Source organism: Salvia miltiorrhiza, chromosome 8 (genome assembly GCF_028751815.1).
Source record: "Salvia miltiorrhiza cultivar Shanhuang (shh) chromosome 8, IMPLAD_Smil_shh, whole genome shotgun sequence".
NCBI lineage: Eukaryota > Viridiplantae > Streptophyta > Magnoliopsida > Lamiales > Lamiaceae > Salvia > Salvia miltiorrhiza.
Genome location: NC_080394.1, coordinates 223594 through 241080, shown reverse-complemented (window position 1 = coordinate 241080; position 17487 = coordinate 223594). Strand labels below are relative to the sequence as shown.

General features: G+C 31.5%; 2 protein-coding genes across 2 annotated transcripts in view; one reads left to right on the top strand and one right to left on the bottom strand.

The window, feature by feature from the left end:
• Positions 1-974: 974 nt before the first annotated feature.
• LOC130999660 (probable disease resistance protein At1g58602) lies at positions 975-4303 on the bottom strand. The gene is made up of 2 exons (XM_057925259.1): positions 3174-4303; positions 975-3025 (listed from the first exon to the last, which is right to left on the bottom strand). Exons 1-2 carry the CDS (start codon positions 4210-4212, stop codon positions 1281-1283), a joined length of 2784 nt encoding a protein of 927 aa, XP_057781242.1. The 5' UTR covers positions 4213-4303; the 3' UTR covers positions 975-1280.
• Positions 4304-6057: 1754 nt separating this feature from the next.
• Positions 6058-17487, top strand: part of LOC130999659 (uncharacterized) — a 42547-nt gene continuing 31117 nt past the window's right edge. The window contains exon 1 of the mRNA XM_057925257.1: positions 6058-6924. Within this exon, the coding sequence (XP_057781240.1) occupies positions 6596-6924 (329 nt within the window). The 5' untranslated portion in view covers positions 6058-6595. The remainder of the gene's footprint in view (positions 6925-17487) is intronic.

Below are 17487 nucleotides of genomic sequence, written 5' to 3'. Positions count from 1 at the left end.
GGGCTCATCGCCCGGCTTTCAATGTGTGATTCAATAATCAACTTAATGTAGCTTAAAAATAATCCTATATTTAATTCTAATTTTTCATTATAATTTTTAATTATTATTTTTATTGTAATGCATTTTTATTTTTAAATCAATGTAATTTTAAATTTTTATTTTAATGAAATTTAAGTTGTTAAATTAAATGTTACTAATTTGAATTAAAAACAACATTAAAATTAAATACAAAATAAAAATAAAAATGTAAAAGTCGGGGGGTTAGCTCTCCTATAGTGGAGGGTGGGCTCTTAAATGTGGTCCCCCACCATTTAAGAGTCCATGATCTACCTTGTTTTCAACGCATAAAATCATCAATAACAACTTGAAGATCAAGTGTTTCCATACCTCATTTTCAACGCATAAAATGATTTTGTTAAGCTATAGTAATTGGTATATAGTAGTTATTGGTATAGTTAACATCCTATATATGGAGTACAAAAATAAGAGAAACAATGTGAAGTTTTAACAAATTCAATAACTTCACCAATCTGACTTTATTATGATGGCAACACATTTCTATCAGCTTGCAATTCAAAAAATAAACCTTCGGGATTAATGTCATGAATTTAAGATTAATAAATATTAAGTTATAATTAATGAGGAAGAAGCCCCGTTTTAGAGAAGAACGAGGTATGCGAAGCTACTTCGTTTTGTCAAATAATATATTTTTTTTCTAATGAATTTAAAATTAATAATATTAGATTATAATTAATGAAAATATTTTTTTATTAATTACATTTTAATATAATTTTTAAGATAATTAATTAGATTTCACTCATTCAATTAGGATTTATAATTATTTATTTGAATTAAAAATTAATTATTATGATTAATTAGGACAATATAGTTTTTTTTTTAATTTTGATTTTTAATAATAAATAGTATTAATTAAAGTTCATTATATAATACTAAGGAAATTAAGAACACGACCATAATAAATTATGGGACAGAGAATCCCATTCAAATTCTCGTAATTTCATATCTAAGAAGTACCATGCAATGAACCACAACAAATCTTGGCTATTGGGGGGATGCCCATCATGCCGATTTCCAAACAACAATGCAGAGAGCATAAGTTGATGAAAGCAAGAATCAAAGGGGGCAATATGAAGTATATATAACCTAAGAGCAAGAAACACAACAAGAACTGAGGCATGGAAAGCTTTTTCGTTACTCTAGCTATAGCCCTTGTCTGTCATTCAAGCAAGAAATGAGACACCTTACCCAATTGGAGACTACTAATAGATGAAAATTGAAGGGACATGGCTGACTTTGTGAAAATCCTCTCCTGATGCCGATACCCTCTTCCCCAATTCCGGCATTCCAAATATCATCAGTTCCCGAAGAGTAGAAATGCCACTCAATCCATCTGGAACCATCTCAAGACTAGAACTATAATAGATGTGTAGTGTAGAGAGAAGGGGCATGGCTCCTGCCTCCACTCTCCACTCCCTCAACTTCGGTAACTTTGATATAATAAGATTCTTGAGGCGAGGAAAACTGTTTGATGGACACGTCATCTCCTCCCCGACAAATGATTTCCTCCCTAAAGTCAAAGCAGTCAAGCAAGGAAGCTTTCCCAATATGCCCATTGGATCATCCTCAATCTCACATTCTAATAGGAGCAACTTCGTAAGTTTAGAGCTCATGAAGTCATGCCCGCACTCTGTCAGCGCCTTTCCTATCTTAACACTAATCCACAAGGAATGAAGATTGGGACATGTGAATGCCTTGTTCAACACTCCCTCATTTGTTCCTAACTCGCAACCCTCTTTGATATAAACCATACAACACACTAACTTGTTCCAGTCGGTAGCAATGGCATTCATGATCGTTAACAAGCTTTCATTGTCGTGTATGCTTGCATCAAAGCGTCGGAGATTCTTCATTCTACCTATACATTTTAACTCATGCACTCTACTATCCAACCCGATAAGACTCTCCAACACATCCACCCCCTCGTCCAATGTTAATCGATAACTTCCAATTTTTTCCTCATCATAACTGGGAAGAGCCAAGTGTTTTAAACATAGCATCTCCTTGAAAACATTTGGAACTTCAACATTATACGAACTAGTTAAATCAAGGGTATCCATGTATATCAAATTCCTTATGGACAGCGGTAGCTTATCAAATTCACATTTTTCTAAACGCAAACGTCTAAGGTGAACAAGATTAGTGATTCCTTTCGGTAACTTTCTTCCTTGGAATTTGAATCCAACCATAACTAGATCCCTCAGCAATTTGAATTTCTGAAAATCAACGATACTTTGTAAGGAAAACTCAACAGCATTTCTGTGATTGACCATTTGAAGAGACCTTAAATATTTGCTACTATCTTCTCCAAGCTTGTCAGGTTCCAGTCCGACTTCTGTTCTGAAATGGATAGCCAAATGTAGTACTTTCATATGCGAGGAAGCTTGCTGTAGTAAGGTACTAAGTTTTCCGGTTTGATACTCCAAACTTAGCACACCAAAATCCTCTCTTTTCCCCAATTTCAAACATAGTTGTCTTACTACATCATGAAGTTTGCAGCTCCTATATTTTTCCCCTGGTGTGACACCATCGTCAATTTCAACTTGGACGATGGACCTAGAGGCCAACTCACCCAAGTAGATTTCCGCGATTTCCATTAAAGTTTCCTCATTGTCTCGGATATTCTCATGTGAAATCATGCCTTGTGCTATCCATCTAGTATATAGATCCTCAACATCTATATCTTCGTCCTCTTGAAATAAACCCATATAGAGAAAGCAAGGCTTCAAATAATATGGTAGACTTTCATAGCTTAAATTTAGCACTCCATCAATCTCATTTTCATCTCTATATATGTATTTTTTTATATCCCTATTTACTAACTCCCACTCCATCAAATTTTTCATTCTCAAGACCCCACCGAGTAAAGAAATTGCCAACGGCAAATACCCACATTTCTTCACCATTTCTTTTCCAATTTTCTCAAAATTCTCTTCCAATACAAACTCTGCATTCAATTGAAATAATGAAAATGAATAATTTTTTACACTGCCACAACATGCATGCATGCACATCATTTACCAACAATGGAAAGCATATATAATTAATTTGTAAAATAGCCAAAAGCCAACTAGAACATATTATGAACTGATCACCTGGAATGTTTGTTTGGGGAAATGCTTTCTTCTCGAGTAGTTCCAAAGCATGTTCCACCTTTAGAAGCCCAAGTTCTAATGGGAATCCAATCTCTGCAACCTTTCGTTCACGCGTGGTGATCAATATCTTGCTCTGCAAATCCTGGACAAGAAAGGCATGCTTGAAACCATCCCAATGTGAAGCCTCCCAAAGATCGTCCACAACAATCAGGCATCGCTTCTCTCTTTGTATCTCACACAGTTGCCCCATCAACGCCGTGTCACTCGCATTATTCTCATTAACCTTTTCTAGTCTTAGCTGGCTGAGAATATCCTCCAAAACTGATTTTACCTGACATTGCTGAGATATACAAACCCACGCGAAAGACTCAAAGCAACTGCTTTTAGTGTGTTTGATGTGGTTGTATACCTTTCTAGCAATGGTGGTCTTGCCTGAACCTCCCATGCCCCATACTGAAATAACTCGATGCTCTTTGTCCTCGACTAGCAGATATTCAAGCTGCTTCAGCTCTTCCTCCATCCCCACGAAACACTCTCCGATCTCAAAATCGGGAAAGGTTTTCCTCGACCAATTTTTGTTTTCGCCGGCAGCCGAGCTTTCCCCTCCATTTGTAGTGTTGATGATGCTCTTCTTTATGCCATTTTCTTGCATTTCCTTGTTTATCCTTTCAAGACGGGATTTGATCGGTGAAATCTCGGAGCCTAGTTGGTGGATCGACTTGTATTCTTCCAAACTACAACTACATCTGCGGACGAGCTGTCTGAGGCCTCGTCTTCTCCTTGAACACACTTGATAAGCTGCGTGTCTTTCAATGGCAGCTTCGGCTCCATAGACAAGATCTCTGATCTCCGAGATCAAATTGAAAATGGTTTTGCTTTCGTGTCGTCTTCTGTCAGCATCTTCGAGGAGACACTTCATCTGTTTCAGCTGGATCTCGAGCTCCCTCACTTCATCGCCCACACCAGATAGAAACCTTGCTTCTTCCAACAACAAATCGCGCAAGGTTTCTAGAGCCATCGACACCACTGCTTCTGCCATTGCAACAATTCGAGGTGAGACTCAGATATCTTTGGTCTAATTGATTGGTGGAACACTCTTGATTTGCTAGTGATGAGAAGGAAGTAAATTACTCCCTCCGTCCCATAATAAGTGGCCACATTTCCTTTTTCGTCTGTCCCACTATAAGTGGCTGCTTTCTAAAAACGGCAAAAGTTTACTTTAATTAAGTCAACAATTACTCACTAATTTGGTCAACAATTGTAGGCCACTTTCTAAAAATGCCAAAATTACTTTAATTAAGTCAACAATTACTCACTAATTTGGTCAACAATTGTAGGCCACACTCTATTAAAACATATAACACTCAATTTCTTAATCTCCGTGCCGAAAAGAATGTGGCCACTTATTATGGGACGGAGGGAGTAGTAAAGATGAAGTGGAATAAGTATAAAGGAACTTGTGGTCGTAATTTTAGAGCTGGTGAGTACAACTACCCTTCACCAATAGTCAACACATATTAAATAATTTGGCCTTACACCAAAGTGGAGAAATAAATATTTAGAAGATATTTAGAAAGAGGAGAAATGATACATCAAAATTTATTTGTTAGTCAATTCTTAAATGATTTGCTGGATGAGTTTTTTTTTTAATTAATATTGAATGTGAATGAAATTGCAAATATAAGAATATGTGTACCAATAACCAGGGACGGAGCCAGGAATTTAGTTCGGGGGGGGGGGGGGGGGGGGGGGGGCTGACCCTGTACGGGGGTTCGGGGGCGGCAGCCCACGAGAAATTTTTTTTGGGCATTTAGTATATTTAAGGTATTTTTTTTATTAAAATACGAGCATAATACTAATAATAACGAACAATATTTTCATAGATTATATAGTTTCAATATATCACAAAACTTTTTTTGGAAATTCCGTATATTTAAGACATTTTTTATTAAAAGGCAAGCATAATAATAATAATAACAAACAACATGTCCATAGATTATATATTTTCTATATATTACAAATTAGTTTCAATACATTATAATTTTTTTTAGCATTTCATACATATTAGGCATTTTTTATTAAAAGCCATGTATAATAGTAATAATAACAAACAATATTTCATAGATCATATAGTTTTAAAAAACAAAATTATCCTTAAATTAAGTATATATGAGAGAATATAATAACCAAATACTCTTTTATAAAACAAAATTATTTTATAATAGGTATAAACATATATCTATATATATTTTAAAATTTTAAAAAAAAAAAAAAAAAACTCAAAATTTGGGAGGGGGCTCTAGCCCCCCTAGCCCCCCCCCCCCCCCCCCCGGCTCCGTCCCTGCCAATAACAGACAGATCAAAATGACAACCTCGTCCACATATGCACATTTTTATGTCCGTGGCCTAACATAAACCTCTTTGTTAAGGTCGGTCCAAATATTTTGAGAGACTTAAGTGAAAATGAAAAAATTGGCTCCTTAAGAAACGAAATTGATATTTTTATTATCAACTATAAATGGTTCGTAATCGTTTTCCATATTTGTGTGACTATATAACTTTAATTTATAAAGTACAATAACCAAACAACAATAATTAAATATTTATTGAAATAATGTAGATCTTCTAAACATTTTGAGAAATAAAATCATTAATTACACCTCCAAGATCAAGAATTTTATGTACCTCTAATGCATAAAATTATTTTGTTGAAGCTACAATATTTAACAATATCTATAGAATATAAATATGAGAAAAACAATACAAAGTTTTAACAAACTCAAGAACTTCACCAATCAACTTTATATGATGGTAACACATTTATAGTATTTTCTAATGAATTTGTAATTAATAAATATTAAGTTATAACTAATGGGAATATTTTTAAAATTTGAGGCTCTCGTATTTGTGAATCCTAAGCCTTTGGCCCTTCATTCCCTGCCCCTTAATTATTTGTGAGTTTTAAGAAATAATAAACTTAATTTAGTTGTGAGTTTTAAGATTTAATAAGCTCATTCATTAGCTGGCATAATTAAATGTTTTGAGTAATATGAACTAAAGGGCTTTATGTCAATAAGAGTTCAATTATGTTATTAATAGAAGGCTTGAGAGTTAAAGAATAAAAAAGATCTGAGCTGGTATAAGAACAAGACAAGATGTATAACTAAGATAGAGAGATTAAAGCATAAAACAAAGATTTATTGAAGCCGAATGTAGTTAGCTCCAATGCAATGAATAAAAACAAAGCTGCCAACAACAAATCTTGGTTGTCGATGGGATACCTATCATGCCGATTTCCAAACAACAATGCTCGTCTCATTGCGACAATTGATGAAAACAAGAATCAGAGGGGGCAGCATATATGAAGTATATACAACCTAAGAACAAGAAACACAACGAAGCCCGGTTTGAGAGAAGGAGGTATGGGAAGCTACTTCGTTTCTCTAGCTATAGCCCTAGCCCTAGCTGTCGTTCAAGCAGCCGTGGTGGCTGATGCTGAACATATGAAGAGTGGTCTTCTTTGCAGCCAATGCAAAGCATGTGACACGGAGAAGTGCCCGCCTAGTGATGCATACCCTCACATGACTGCTTTTGACGACTCCCTAATTGCTGGCGCGTTGCAGTCCGACTATATCAAGTACGGAGATAGGGGTGTCTACTCTGTGCCTAATGTTATAGGTGGCGTGTCGGCTAAGAACAACTCCTATTTTGGCTGGGAATCCACCTCTGGTTCAGCTTCTGGCTTTCATAGGTAAATGCCTAGTTTCATAAAGGGTGGTTAATAATCATGATTTGTCTCCCCAACTTTCAATGTTTTCAAGAAAATGTTCCCAACTTTTGTTTATATTCAAAAGCCCTCAACTATCAGCATTTTCTAGAAAATATCTTGCTATACAAAATCCAGCAATTGAATGATGAGTCACCTTGCTAGATTCTTAGATGGGATTAATTAATAATACAAGGAATTATTAAAATATGGGCACCACTCCATTGTCAGCCTTCAAGTATATATATACACATTTATTTCAAAATATAAGTGATTAAAGCAAAACAATTAATATTGCACAGAAAAGATCTAGAGTGCAAATGAAACCAAAAATATTTACCGCTCATACATAACACCACTATATAGGACGCTTTTTTTGGTACATAGATAACGGAAAATTACCGTTACGTATGAGCGTTTTTTTAGTCGTGAGATCCCTTATCTGAGTGGGTGGAGACTAGACTCATCGGATGATTAGTGAAGGGACATGGGTGAGTTTGTGGAAATCCTCTCCTGATGTCGATACCCTCTTCCCCATTTCTGGCATTCCATAGATATGCAGTTCCCGAAGAGTAGAAATGCCACTCAATCCATCTGGAAGCATCTCCAGACTAGAACAATAATACATCCATAATTGAGAGAGAAGGGGCATGGCTCCGGCATCCACTCTCCACTCCCTCAACTTTGGTAAAGCAAATATACGAAGCCACTGGAGGCGAGGAAAACTGTTTGATGGACACGTCATCTCCTCCCCCACAAATGATTTACTCATTAAATACAAATATATCAAGCAAGGAAGCTTCCCCAGTATCCCCATTGGATCATCCTCAATCTCACATTCTATCAAGAGCAATTTCGTGAGTTTGGAGCTCATCATGAAGTCACGCCCACACCACTCTGCCAGCGCCTTCCCTATCTTAACTCTAATTGACAAGTCATGAAGATTGGACATGTGAATGCCTTGTTCAACACTCCCTCATTTGTTTCTAACTCACAATCCCCCGTGATTTCAACTGAACAATACACTAACTTGTCCATGTTAGCAATGGCGTCGATTATGGATGACAAGCATTTGTTGTCGTGTATACTGGTTGAGAATCTTCGTAGATTCTTCATTTTGTTCAGACATTTTAATTCATTCACTCTACTATCCAACCCCACCAGACTCTCCAACTCAACCACTCCCTCGTCCAATGTTAATCTATAACTTCCAATTTTTTCCTTCCCATAATAGGGAAGAAGCAAGTGCTTTAAACGTACCAACTCCTTAAAAACATTTGGAACTTCAACATTCTTCGAAAGACTTAAATCAAGGGTATCCATGTATACCAAATTTCTTATAGACGTCGGTAGCTTATCAAATTCACAACTTTCTAAACGCAAACATCTAAGGGTGAACAAGATTAGTGATTCCTTTCGGTAACTTTCTTCCTGCAAATGCGAATCCCACCATAACTAGATCCTTGAGCAATTTGAATTTATGAAAATCAACGATGCTTGGCGGGGGAGACTTACCAAAATTACCGCGATTGAACATTGGAAGAGACCTTAAATGTTTGCTAGTATCTTCTCCAAGCTCGTCAGGTTCCACTTCGAGTACTGCTCTTGTTCTGAAGTGGATAGCCAAATGTCGTATTTTCATATGAGAGGAAGCTTGCCGCAGTAAGGTACTAAGTTTCCCACTTTGATACTCCAAACTCACTACACCAAAATCCTCCCTTTTCCCCAATTTCAAACATAGTTCTCTTACTACATCATGAAGTTTGCACCACCAATATTTTTCCCCAGGTGTGACACCATCGAAGGGATTAATTTCAAACATAGTTCTCTTACTACATCAATTTTTAGTGATAAATATTAGTTAGAGTTCATAATATAATAATAATTTTTATTTTTATAAAAAACAATTATAAATTACCCTTTTCTTTTTGGGTGTCCCATCTATCTTGAGACATTTCTTTATTTGGCAAAAGTTTTAATTACCCTTTATTTATATTTTCACTTTTTCACCTACACACAAAACACTACTTTCTTAATATCATGCCCAAAAAAAAGGTTTCAAGATAGACGGGATGGAGGAAATAATAAATTATTTTGTCGGATTCTTAGGTGGAACATCATCGTTTTGATTGGGAGAGGTGGAAAAAAAAATTCACTTAAGAATCCAACAAGGTCGTGACTTATCACTTCGTCGTCTGATTTTGTACAACGAGACACTTTTTGAAAAGGCAAATTATTGTGTGCGGTCAACCGCATACTATGCGGTTGACCCATATATGCACGTATAAGTCCCAGTTTTTGAGAGAAAATAGAGAAAGTAATGTAGTGTGCTGTGGTTGGCGGTAGTGTCTCACCATTTTCCAATGGTCACGCGTTCGAGACTCCATACCCCCACTTTTCGAATTTTTTCCTTTTTCTTCCTTTTATTTTATTTTTTTTACGTTTTTTTGTGCTTTTTTTTATTTATTTATTTTAGGTTTTTTTCTGGTTTTTCCATTTTTTTTCCTTTTCCTGTTATGTTCATTTTTTTGCATTTTTTTTATATATTTACTTTTTTTTCTTTTTAGTATTTTCTTTTTTTTTTTTTTCCTTTTTACTGTTTTCTTTTGCATTTTTTTTATATTTTGGTTTTTTTATCTTTATGGTATTTTCTTTGTTGTTTGTTTTTTATTTATTATTCTTCTTTCCCCACTTTTAGAATTTTTTCCTTTTTCTTCCTTTTATTTTTTTTTTACGTTTTTTTGTGCTTTTTTTTTATTTATTTATTTTAGGTTTTTTTCTGGTTTTTCCATTTTTTTTTTCCTTTTCCTGTTATGTTCATTTTTTTGCATTTTTTTTATATATTTACTTTTTTTTCTTTTTAGTATTTTCTTTTTTTTTTTCCTTTTTACTGTTTTCTTTTGCATTTTTTTTATATTTTGGTTTTTTTATCTTTATGGTATTTTCTTTGTTGTTTGTTTTTTATTTATTATTTTTCTTTTGCATTATTTTATATATTTTTGTGAAAAATGTAATACTTTAAAATATTACATTCTTCATAACAATAATTACTTTTTCTGACGACAATAATTATTTGAACAAATAACTAAAAGCATAAGTTCTTGTGAGTAAAAACAACAATTATCGTGAACACATGTTTCAAAATTATTACATTTGTCTATGACAATAGTTACTTTTATTTATTAGAACTTGTACTGTTAATTATTTGATTAAGTAATTATTATAGTACGAAAAAGTAATTATTGATATGAATAAAAGTAGTGCTTATTTTTACTCATTAGAACTTAGATTTTTAGTTATTTAGTCAAGTAAAAATTGTCCTACGAACAAGTAACCATTGACATGATAAAAGGTAATGTTTTAATAATATTTTCCTCACAATGATATTTATTTATTTTCATAAGAACTTTTACTTTTAGTTATTGCATGTCTCAAGTAATTATTTTTGTAAGTAAAATTAATTATTGATGTGAAGAAAATTAATGGTATTTTCACTCGCTAGAACTTTTATTCTTAGCTATTTGGTCAAGTAATTATTGTTGTAATAAAAAGTAATTTTTTTAATCAAATAAAAAGTAATTATTGTTACAATGAAATGTAATGTTTCTAAATTATTACATTTGTTCACAATAATTGTTACTTGACCAAATTGTTAAGAATAAAAGTATTAACGAGTGAAAATAACATTACTTTTCTTCACATCAATAACTACTTTCACTTAAAAAAATATTTACTTGCTAACATTACATTACATCATATCAATAATTACTTTTCATTACGACAAAATATTGAATGATAGGAAATACTTATATTGACATAAGTATATATTTGTTCTAACAAATGTATATGTTAGGCTTTATAAATGTAAATATTACTATTAGGGTTTACACTACAAAAAAACGCGTATTTACCGGCGGCTATTTTGCCGTCGGTAAGTAACGGCGGCACGGCGGCGGCAAAAACGGCGACCCGCCTTTTGACTATTACCGGCGAATTACCGACGGCAAAACGGCCGCCGCCGCTAATTTAAATAAAAATAAATAAATATATATTATTTTATTACCGACGGCATTTTGCCGTCGGTAATTACCGAGGGCAAAATGCCGCCGCTAATCACCACCGCCGGTGCCATCCGGCGATAGCACCACCGCCGTCCGGCCAAAATTACCGACGGCATTTTGCCGCCTCTAATTACCGACGGCAAATTCCAATTACCGACGGCAAATGCCCTCGGTAATTATTTTTTTATTTTTTTTTATTTTATTTTATTTTATTTATTTATTTTTTTTTTTCATTTATCATCTAATAAATTGATCAAAGATAATAATACGAAAACATTAAAATTAAATATATATTGAAATACAAGTGAAAATTTAAACATTGATTATTATTAATCTAAGATTATTACTAAGAATTCAAGATTCTTAGTAAGAATCTTATAATTATAACTTAAGAATGTTAATTAGATTAGTGATTCACTCATCAATCATCACTAATCCAAGATTATTACTAAGAATTCAAGATTCTTATTAAGAATCTTACAATTATAACTTAAGAATGTTAATTACCTTAGTGATTTACTCATCAATCATCACTAATCCAAGATTATTACTAAGAATTCAAGATTCTTAGTAAGAATCTTATAATTATAACTTAAGAATGTTAATTACCTTAGTGATTTCCTCATCAATCATCACTAATCCAAGATTATTACTAAGAATTCAAGATTCTTAGTAAGAATCTTATAATTATAACTTAAGAATGTTAATTACCTTAGTGATTTCCTCATCAATCATCACTAATCCAAGATTATTACTAAGAATTCAAGATTCTTAGTAAGAATCTTACAATTATAACTTAAGAATGTTAATTACCTTAGTGATTCACTCATCACTCGTCACTAATCTATTATTATTACTAAGAATTCAAGATTCTTAGTGAGAATCTTATAATTATAACTTAAGAAGGTTAATTTGATTAGTGATTCACTCATCAATCACTAAGAATTCAAGATTCTTAGTGATAATCTTATAATTATAACTTAAGAATGTTAATTTGATTAGTGATTCACTCATCACTCATCACTAATCTATTATTATTACTAAGAATTCAAGATTCTTAGTAAGAATCTTACAATTATAACTTAAGAATGTTAATTACCTTAGTGATTTCCTCATCAATCATCACTAATCCAAGATTATTACTAAGAATTCAAGATTCTTATTAAGAATCTTACAATTATAACTTAAGAATGTTAATTACCTTAGTGATTTACTCATCAATCATCACTAATCCAAGATTATTACTAAGAATTCAAGATTCTTAGTAAGAATCTTATAATTATAACTTAAGAATGTTAATTACCTTAGTGATTTCCTCATCAATCATCACTAATCCAAGATTATTACTAAGAATTCAAGATTCTTAGTAAGAATCTTATAATTATAACTTAAGAATGTTAATTACCTTAGTGATTTCCTCATCAATCATCACTAATCCAAGATTATTACTAAGAATTCAAGATTCTTAGTAAGAATCTTACAATTATAACTTAAGAATGTTAATTACCTTAGTGATTCACTCATCACTCGTCACTAATCTATTATTATTACTAAGAATTCAAGATTCTTAGTGAGAATCTTATAATTATAACTTAAGAAGGTTAATTTGATTAGTGATTCACTCATCAATCACTAAGAATTCAAGATTCTTAGTGATAATCTTATAATTATAACTTAAGAATGTTAATTTGATTAGTGATTCACTCATCACTCATCACTAATCTATTATTATTACTAAGAATTCAAGATTCTTAGTAAGAATCTTACAATTATAACTTAAGAATGTTAATTACCTTAGTGATTTCCTCATCAATCATCACTAATCCAAGATTATTACTAAGAATTCAAGATTCTTAGTAAGAATCTTACAATTATAACTTAAGAATGTTAATTACCTTAGTGATTCACTCATCACTCATCACTAATCTATTATTATTACTAAGAATTCAAGATTCTTAGTAAGAATCTTACAATTATAACTTAAGAATGTTAATTACCTTAGTGATTTACTCATCAATCATCACTAATCCAAGATTATTACTAAGAATTCAAGATTCTTAGTAAGAATCTTATAATTATAACTTAAGAATGTTAATTACCTTAGTGATTTCCTCATCAATCATCACTAATCCAAGATTATTACTAAGAATTCAAGATTCTTAGTAAGAATCTTATAATTATAACTTAAGAATGTTAATTACCTTAGTGATTTCCTCATCAATCATCACTAATCCAAGATTATTACTAATAATTCAATATTCTTAGTGAGAATCTTATAATTATAACTTAAGAATGTTAATTTGATTAGTGATTCACTCATCACTAATATAATATTATTACTAATATTATTACTAATCTAATAATAATCTAATATTATTATTAAGAATTGAAGATTCTTAGTAAGAAACTTATAATTATAACTTAAAAATGTTAATTTGATTAGTGATTCACTCATCACTAATCTAAGATAATATTTCTAGTAAGAATTCAAGATTCTTACTAGATTGATAAAATATTTATGGTGTATAAACTAGATTGATAAAAAAAAAAAAAAAAAAAAAATGAAAATTAATTATAAATTAATAAATAAATATTTTTCTGATATAAAAATAAGAACGGAAACGAGCCCAATCCGTAATTAACAACATTTTTTGGATATTATCTCGACATATACTAAGGTTATGAATATATATGATATTGTATATTGAATTAGACTTTAAATGAATTAATAGATACTATATATATCAATAATACGAGTGTTCTGTACTGGTGATCATTCGAAAAGAACTTCAAGGTTAAGCGTGCTTGACTTAGAGCACAACTAAGATGGGTGACCGACTGGGAAGTTCGTCTAAATTATGCAATACTGTATAAATACGAAAATAAATTGTAGATATACGATAAAATAAATAAAATAAATAAATAAAATAAATAAATAAATAAAATAAATAAAATAAAAAAATAAAATAAAAAATAAAATAAAAAAAATATTACCTAGGGCAAAATGCCGTCGGTAACGGCATATTGCCGTCGGTAATTACCGACGGCATTTTGCCCTCGGTAATATCTTGGCCAACTCCGGCGGTGGCGCTCCGGTGGAAATTACCGACGGCGGTGGCGCCGCCGCTAATTAGCGACGGCGTTTGCCGTCGGTAATTCTCCGGCATCTCTCCGCCGTTCAACGGCGGAAATGCCGGCGGCGGCGCCGCCGTTAATTGCCGGCGGCGGTCAATCGCCGTCGGTAATGGCGTTACCGACGAGCAAATCACCGGCGGTCAATAGCCGTCGGTAACGCCGCCGGTAACTACATTACCGGCGGCCGTGTCGTCATTACCGACGGGAAATCGCCGTCGGTAATTTCCAATTTTTTTGTAGTGTTAGTATTCAAGGTTTAGGGTTTAGTATTCAAGGTTTAAGGTTTAGTATTCAGTGTTTAGGGCTCAGTCTTCAGGATTTAGGTTGTAGAAAAATATTGAATGATAAGAAATACTTATATTGACATAAGTATACATTTGTACATACAGATGTATATGTTAGGCTTTATAAAAGTAAATATTACCATTAGGGTTTAGTATTCAAGGTTTAGGGTTTAGTATTCATTATTTAGGATTTAATTAGTATTCAGTGTTTAGGGTTTAGTATTCATTATTTAGGGTTTAGTATTCATTGTTTAGGGCTTAGTATTCATTATTTAGGGTTTAGTATTCAATGTTTCGGGTTTACAAAATATTGAATGATAGGAAATACTTATATTGGCATAAATATATATTTGTTCTAACAAATGTATATGTTAGGCTTTATAAATGTAAATATTACTATTAGGGTTTAGTATTCAAGGTTTAGGGTTTAGTATTCAAGGTTTAAGGTTTAGTATTCAGTGTTTAGGGTTCAGTCTTCAGGATTTAGGTTGTAGAAATATATTAATTAATTAAAATGCGATTATATAAAAAAGAAAAGGAAAACCAAACAACTCTTGAAAGCACAGAGAAAGCTGACTAAGGGCCGAGCCTCATTAAAACCTCATTAAGGAAAACCCAGTGGGAAAAACCTTAAGGAGGAAAAAGAGTGCTCGTCTATCACAAGAGAAAAGGCAGAAGGAACAGATAGAATGTAAAAGGAAAATTTTCCCTAACCACTACACCACATTTAATTTTTCATTCAAGCACGCTTAACCTTGAAGTTCTTTTCGAGTGGTCACCAGCGGTTGTAGAAATATATTGAATGATAAGAAATACTTATATTGGCATAAGTATACATTTGTACATACAAATGTATATGTTAGGCTTTATAAAAGTAAATATTACCATTAGGGTTTAGTATTTAAGGTTTAGGGTTTAGTATTCATTATTTAAGATTTAATTAGTATATATTCAATGTTTAGGGTTTAGTATTCATTATTTAGGATTTAGTATTCAGTGTTTAGGGCTTAGTATTCATTATTTAGGGTTTAGTATTCGATGTTTCGGATTTACAAAATATTGAATAATAGGAAATACTTATATTGACATAAGTATATATTTGTTCTAACAAATGTATATGTTAGGCTTTATAAATGTAAATATTACTATTAGGGTTTAGTATTCAAGGTTTAGGGTTTAGTATTCAAGGTTTAAGGTTTAGTATTCAGTGTTTAGGGTTTAGTCTTCAGGATTTAGGTTGTAGAAAATATTGAATGATATAAGAAATACTTATATTGACATAAGTATACATTTGTACATACAAATGTATATGTTAGGCTTTATAAAAGTAAATATTACCATTAGGGTTTAGTATTCAAGGTTTAGGGTATAATATTCAAGGTTTAAGATTTAGGATTCAGTGTTTAGGGTTAGGTATTGATTATTTAGGGTTCAGTTTTCAGGATTTAGGTTGTAGAAAATATTGAATGATAATAAATACTTATATTGACATAAGTATACATTTGTGCATACAAATGTATATCTTAGGATAAATAAAAGTAAATATTACCATGAGGGGTTTAGTATTCATTATTTAGGGGTTTAGTATTCATTATTTAGGATTTAATTAGTATTCAGTGTTTAGGATTTAGTATTCATAATTACATTAGAAAATATAACACTTTATATTGAATGAAAGGTAAATATTATAATAACATTATAAGTATACATTTGTGCTAACAAATGTATATTTTATACTTATTAAAAGTAAATATTTCTATTAGAGTTTAAGATTTAGTGTTTAAGGTTTAGAAAATATAATATTTTATATTGAATGAAAGAAAATACTTATATTAACATAAGACTACATTTGTGCTAACAAATGTATATTTTATATTTATTAAATAACGTAGAAATAATGTTTATTTTTATTTATACGAACTTTTACTTTTAGTTATATGCTCAAGTATGCTAATTAAAAGTAAATATTTCTATTAAGATTCATGATTTAGTGTTCAGGGTCTAGTGTTCAGGGTTTTAAGGTTTAGTGTTCATAATTTAGGGTTTAGTTTTCAGAATTTAGAGTTTAGAACATTTAATACTCTATATTGAATATAAAGGTAAATATTATATTAACATAGTATACATTTGTGCTACTAAATATATATTTTATACTTATTAAAAGTAAACATTCCTATTAGAGTTTATGATTTAGTGTTTAGGGTTTAGTGTTCATGGTTTTAGGGTTTAGTTTTCAAGGTTTAGGGTTTAGAAAATATAATACTTTATATTGAATAAAGGTAAATACTTATATTAACATAAGTATACATTTGTGCTAATAAATGTACATTTTATACTATTAAAAGTAACTATGATATTAATAAAAAATAATTATTCATATGAAGAAATGTAATATTTCAAAATTATTAAAATTTTCACGAAAATTGTTATTTTTACTCACGAAAACTTGTAAAATTATTGGAATAATGAAAAGTAATGCTTCAAAAACATTACTTTTCTTTTTTGTCATAATAGTAATTACTTTGGAATAATGTAAAAAAAAAACACACACACACACAAACAAAACAAAATAAAGAAACATTGTAAAAAAATCCGAAAAAAAACTGAAGACTGAAGAGAAACAAAAAAAACGCAAGAAAAAATAGGAAAAAAAGAAAAAGAGGAAAAACATATTGAAAATGGAGCCACTGGGGATTCGAACCATGAACCTTGGAGTTATTAGAGAGACATGAGGCGCAAGAAGAACCACTACAGCAAGACTCTCGATTTGTTATAGGCTGTGAAAACAATAATATAACACTTTCATTCGGGTCGTGCTATGCGGTTGCCGCACACAAGACTAACTCTTTTGAAAAATGCTTAAAATTGAAAGTTGGAGACATTTTTCGTAGAAATGCTGAAAGTTAAGGAAAGCATAATTAACCTATATATATTATGTACATACGTGCATGTAAATATTAGGAAGCTTAATGAGAGAAAATGTTCTAGCAAAAGCAAATTGTAAGTTCATTTCACTCAATAATAAAATGATGTTTATTTGTTTAGCATAAGAATTAACTTTAAGAAAT

Excerpts from the sequence above, each read along its gene's own strand:
- LOC130999660 (XM_057925259.1), bottom strand. The coding sequence starts at position 4,212 with ATGGCAGAAGCAGTGGTGTCGATGGCTCTAGAAACCTTGCGCGATTTG. Across the intron at positions 3,026-3,173 it reads TCCCCAAACAAACATTCCAG|AGTTTGTATTGGAAGAGAAT; the intron begins GTGATCAGTTCA and ends AATTGAATGCAG.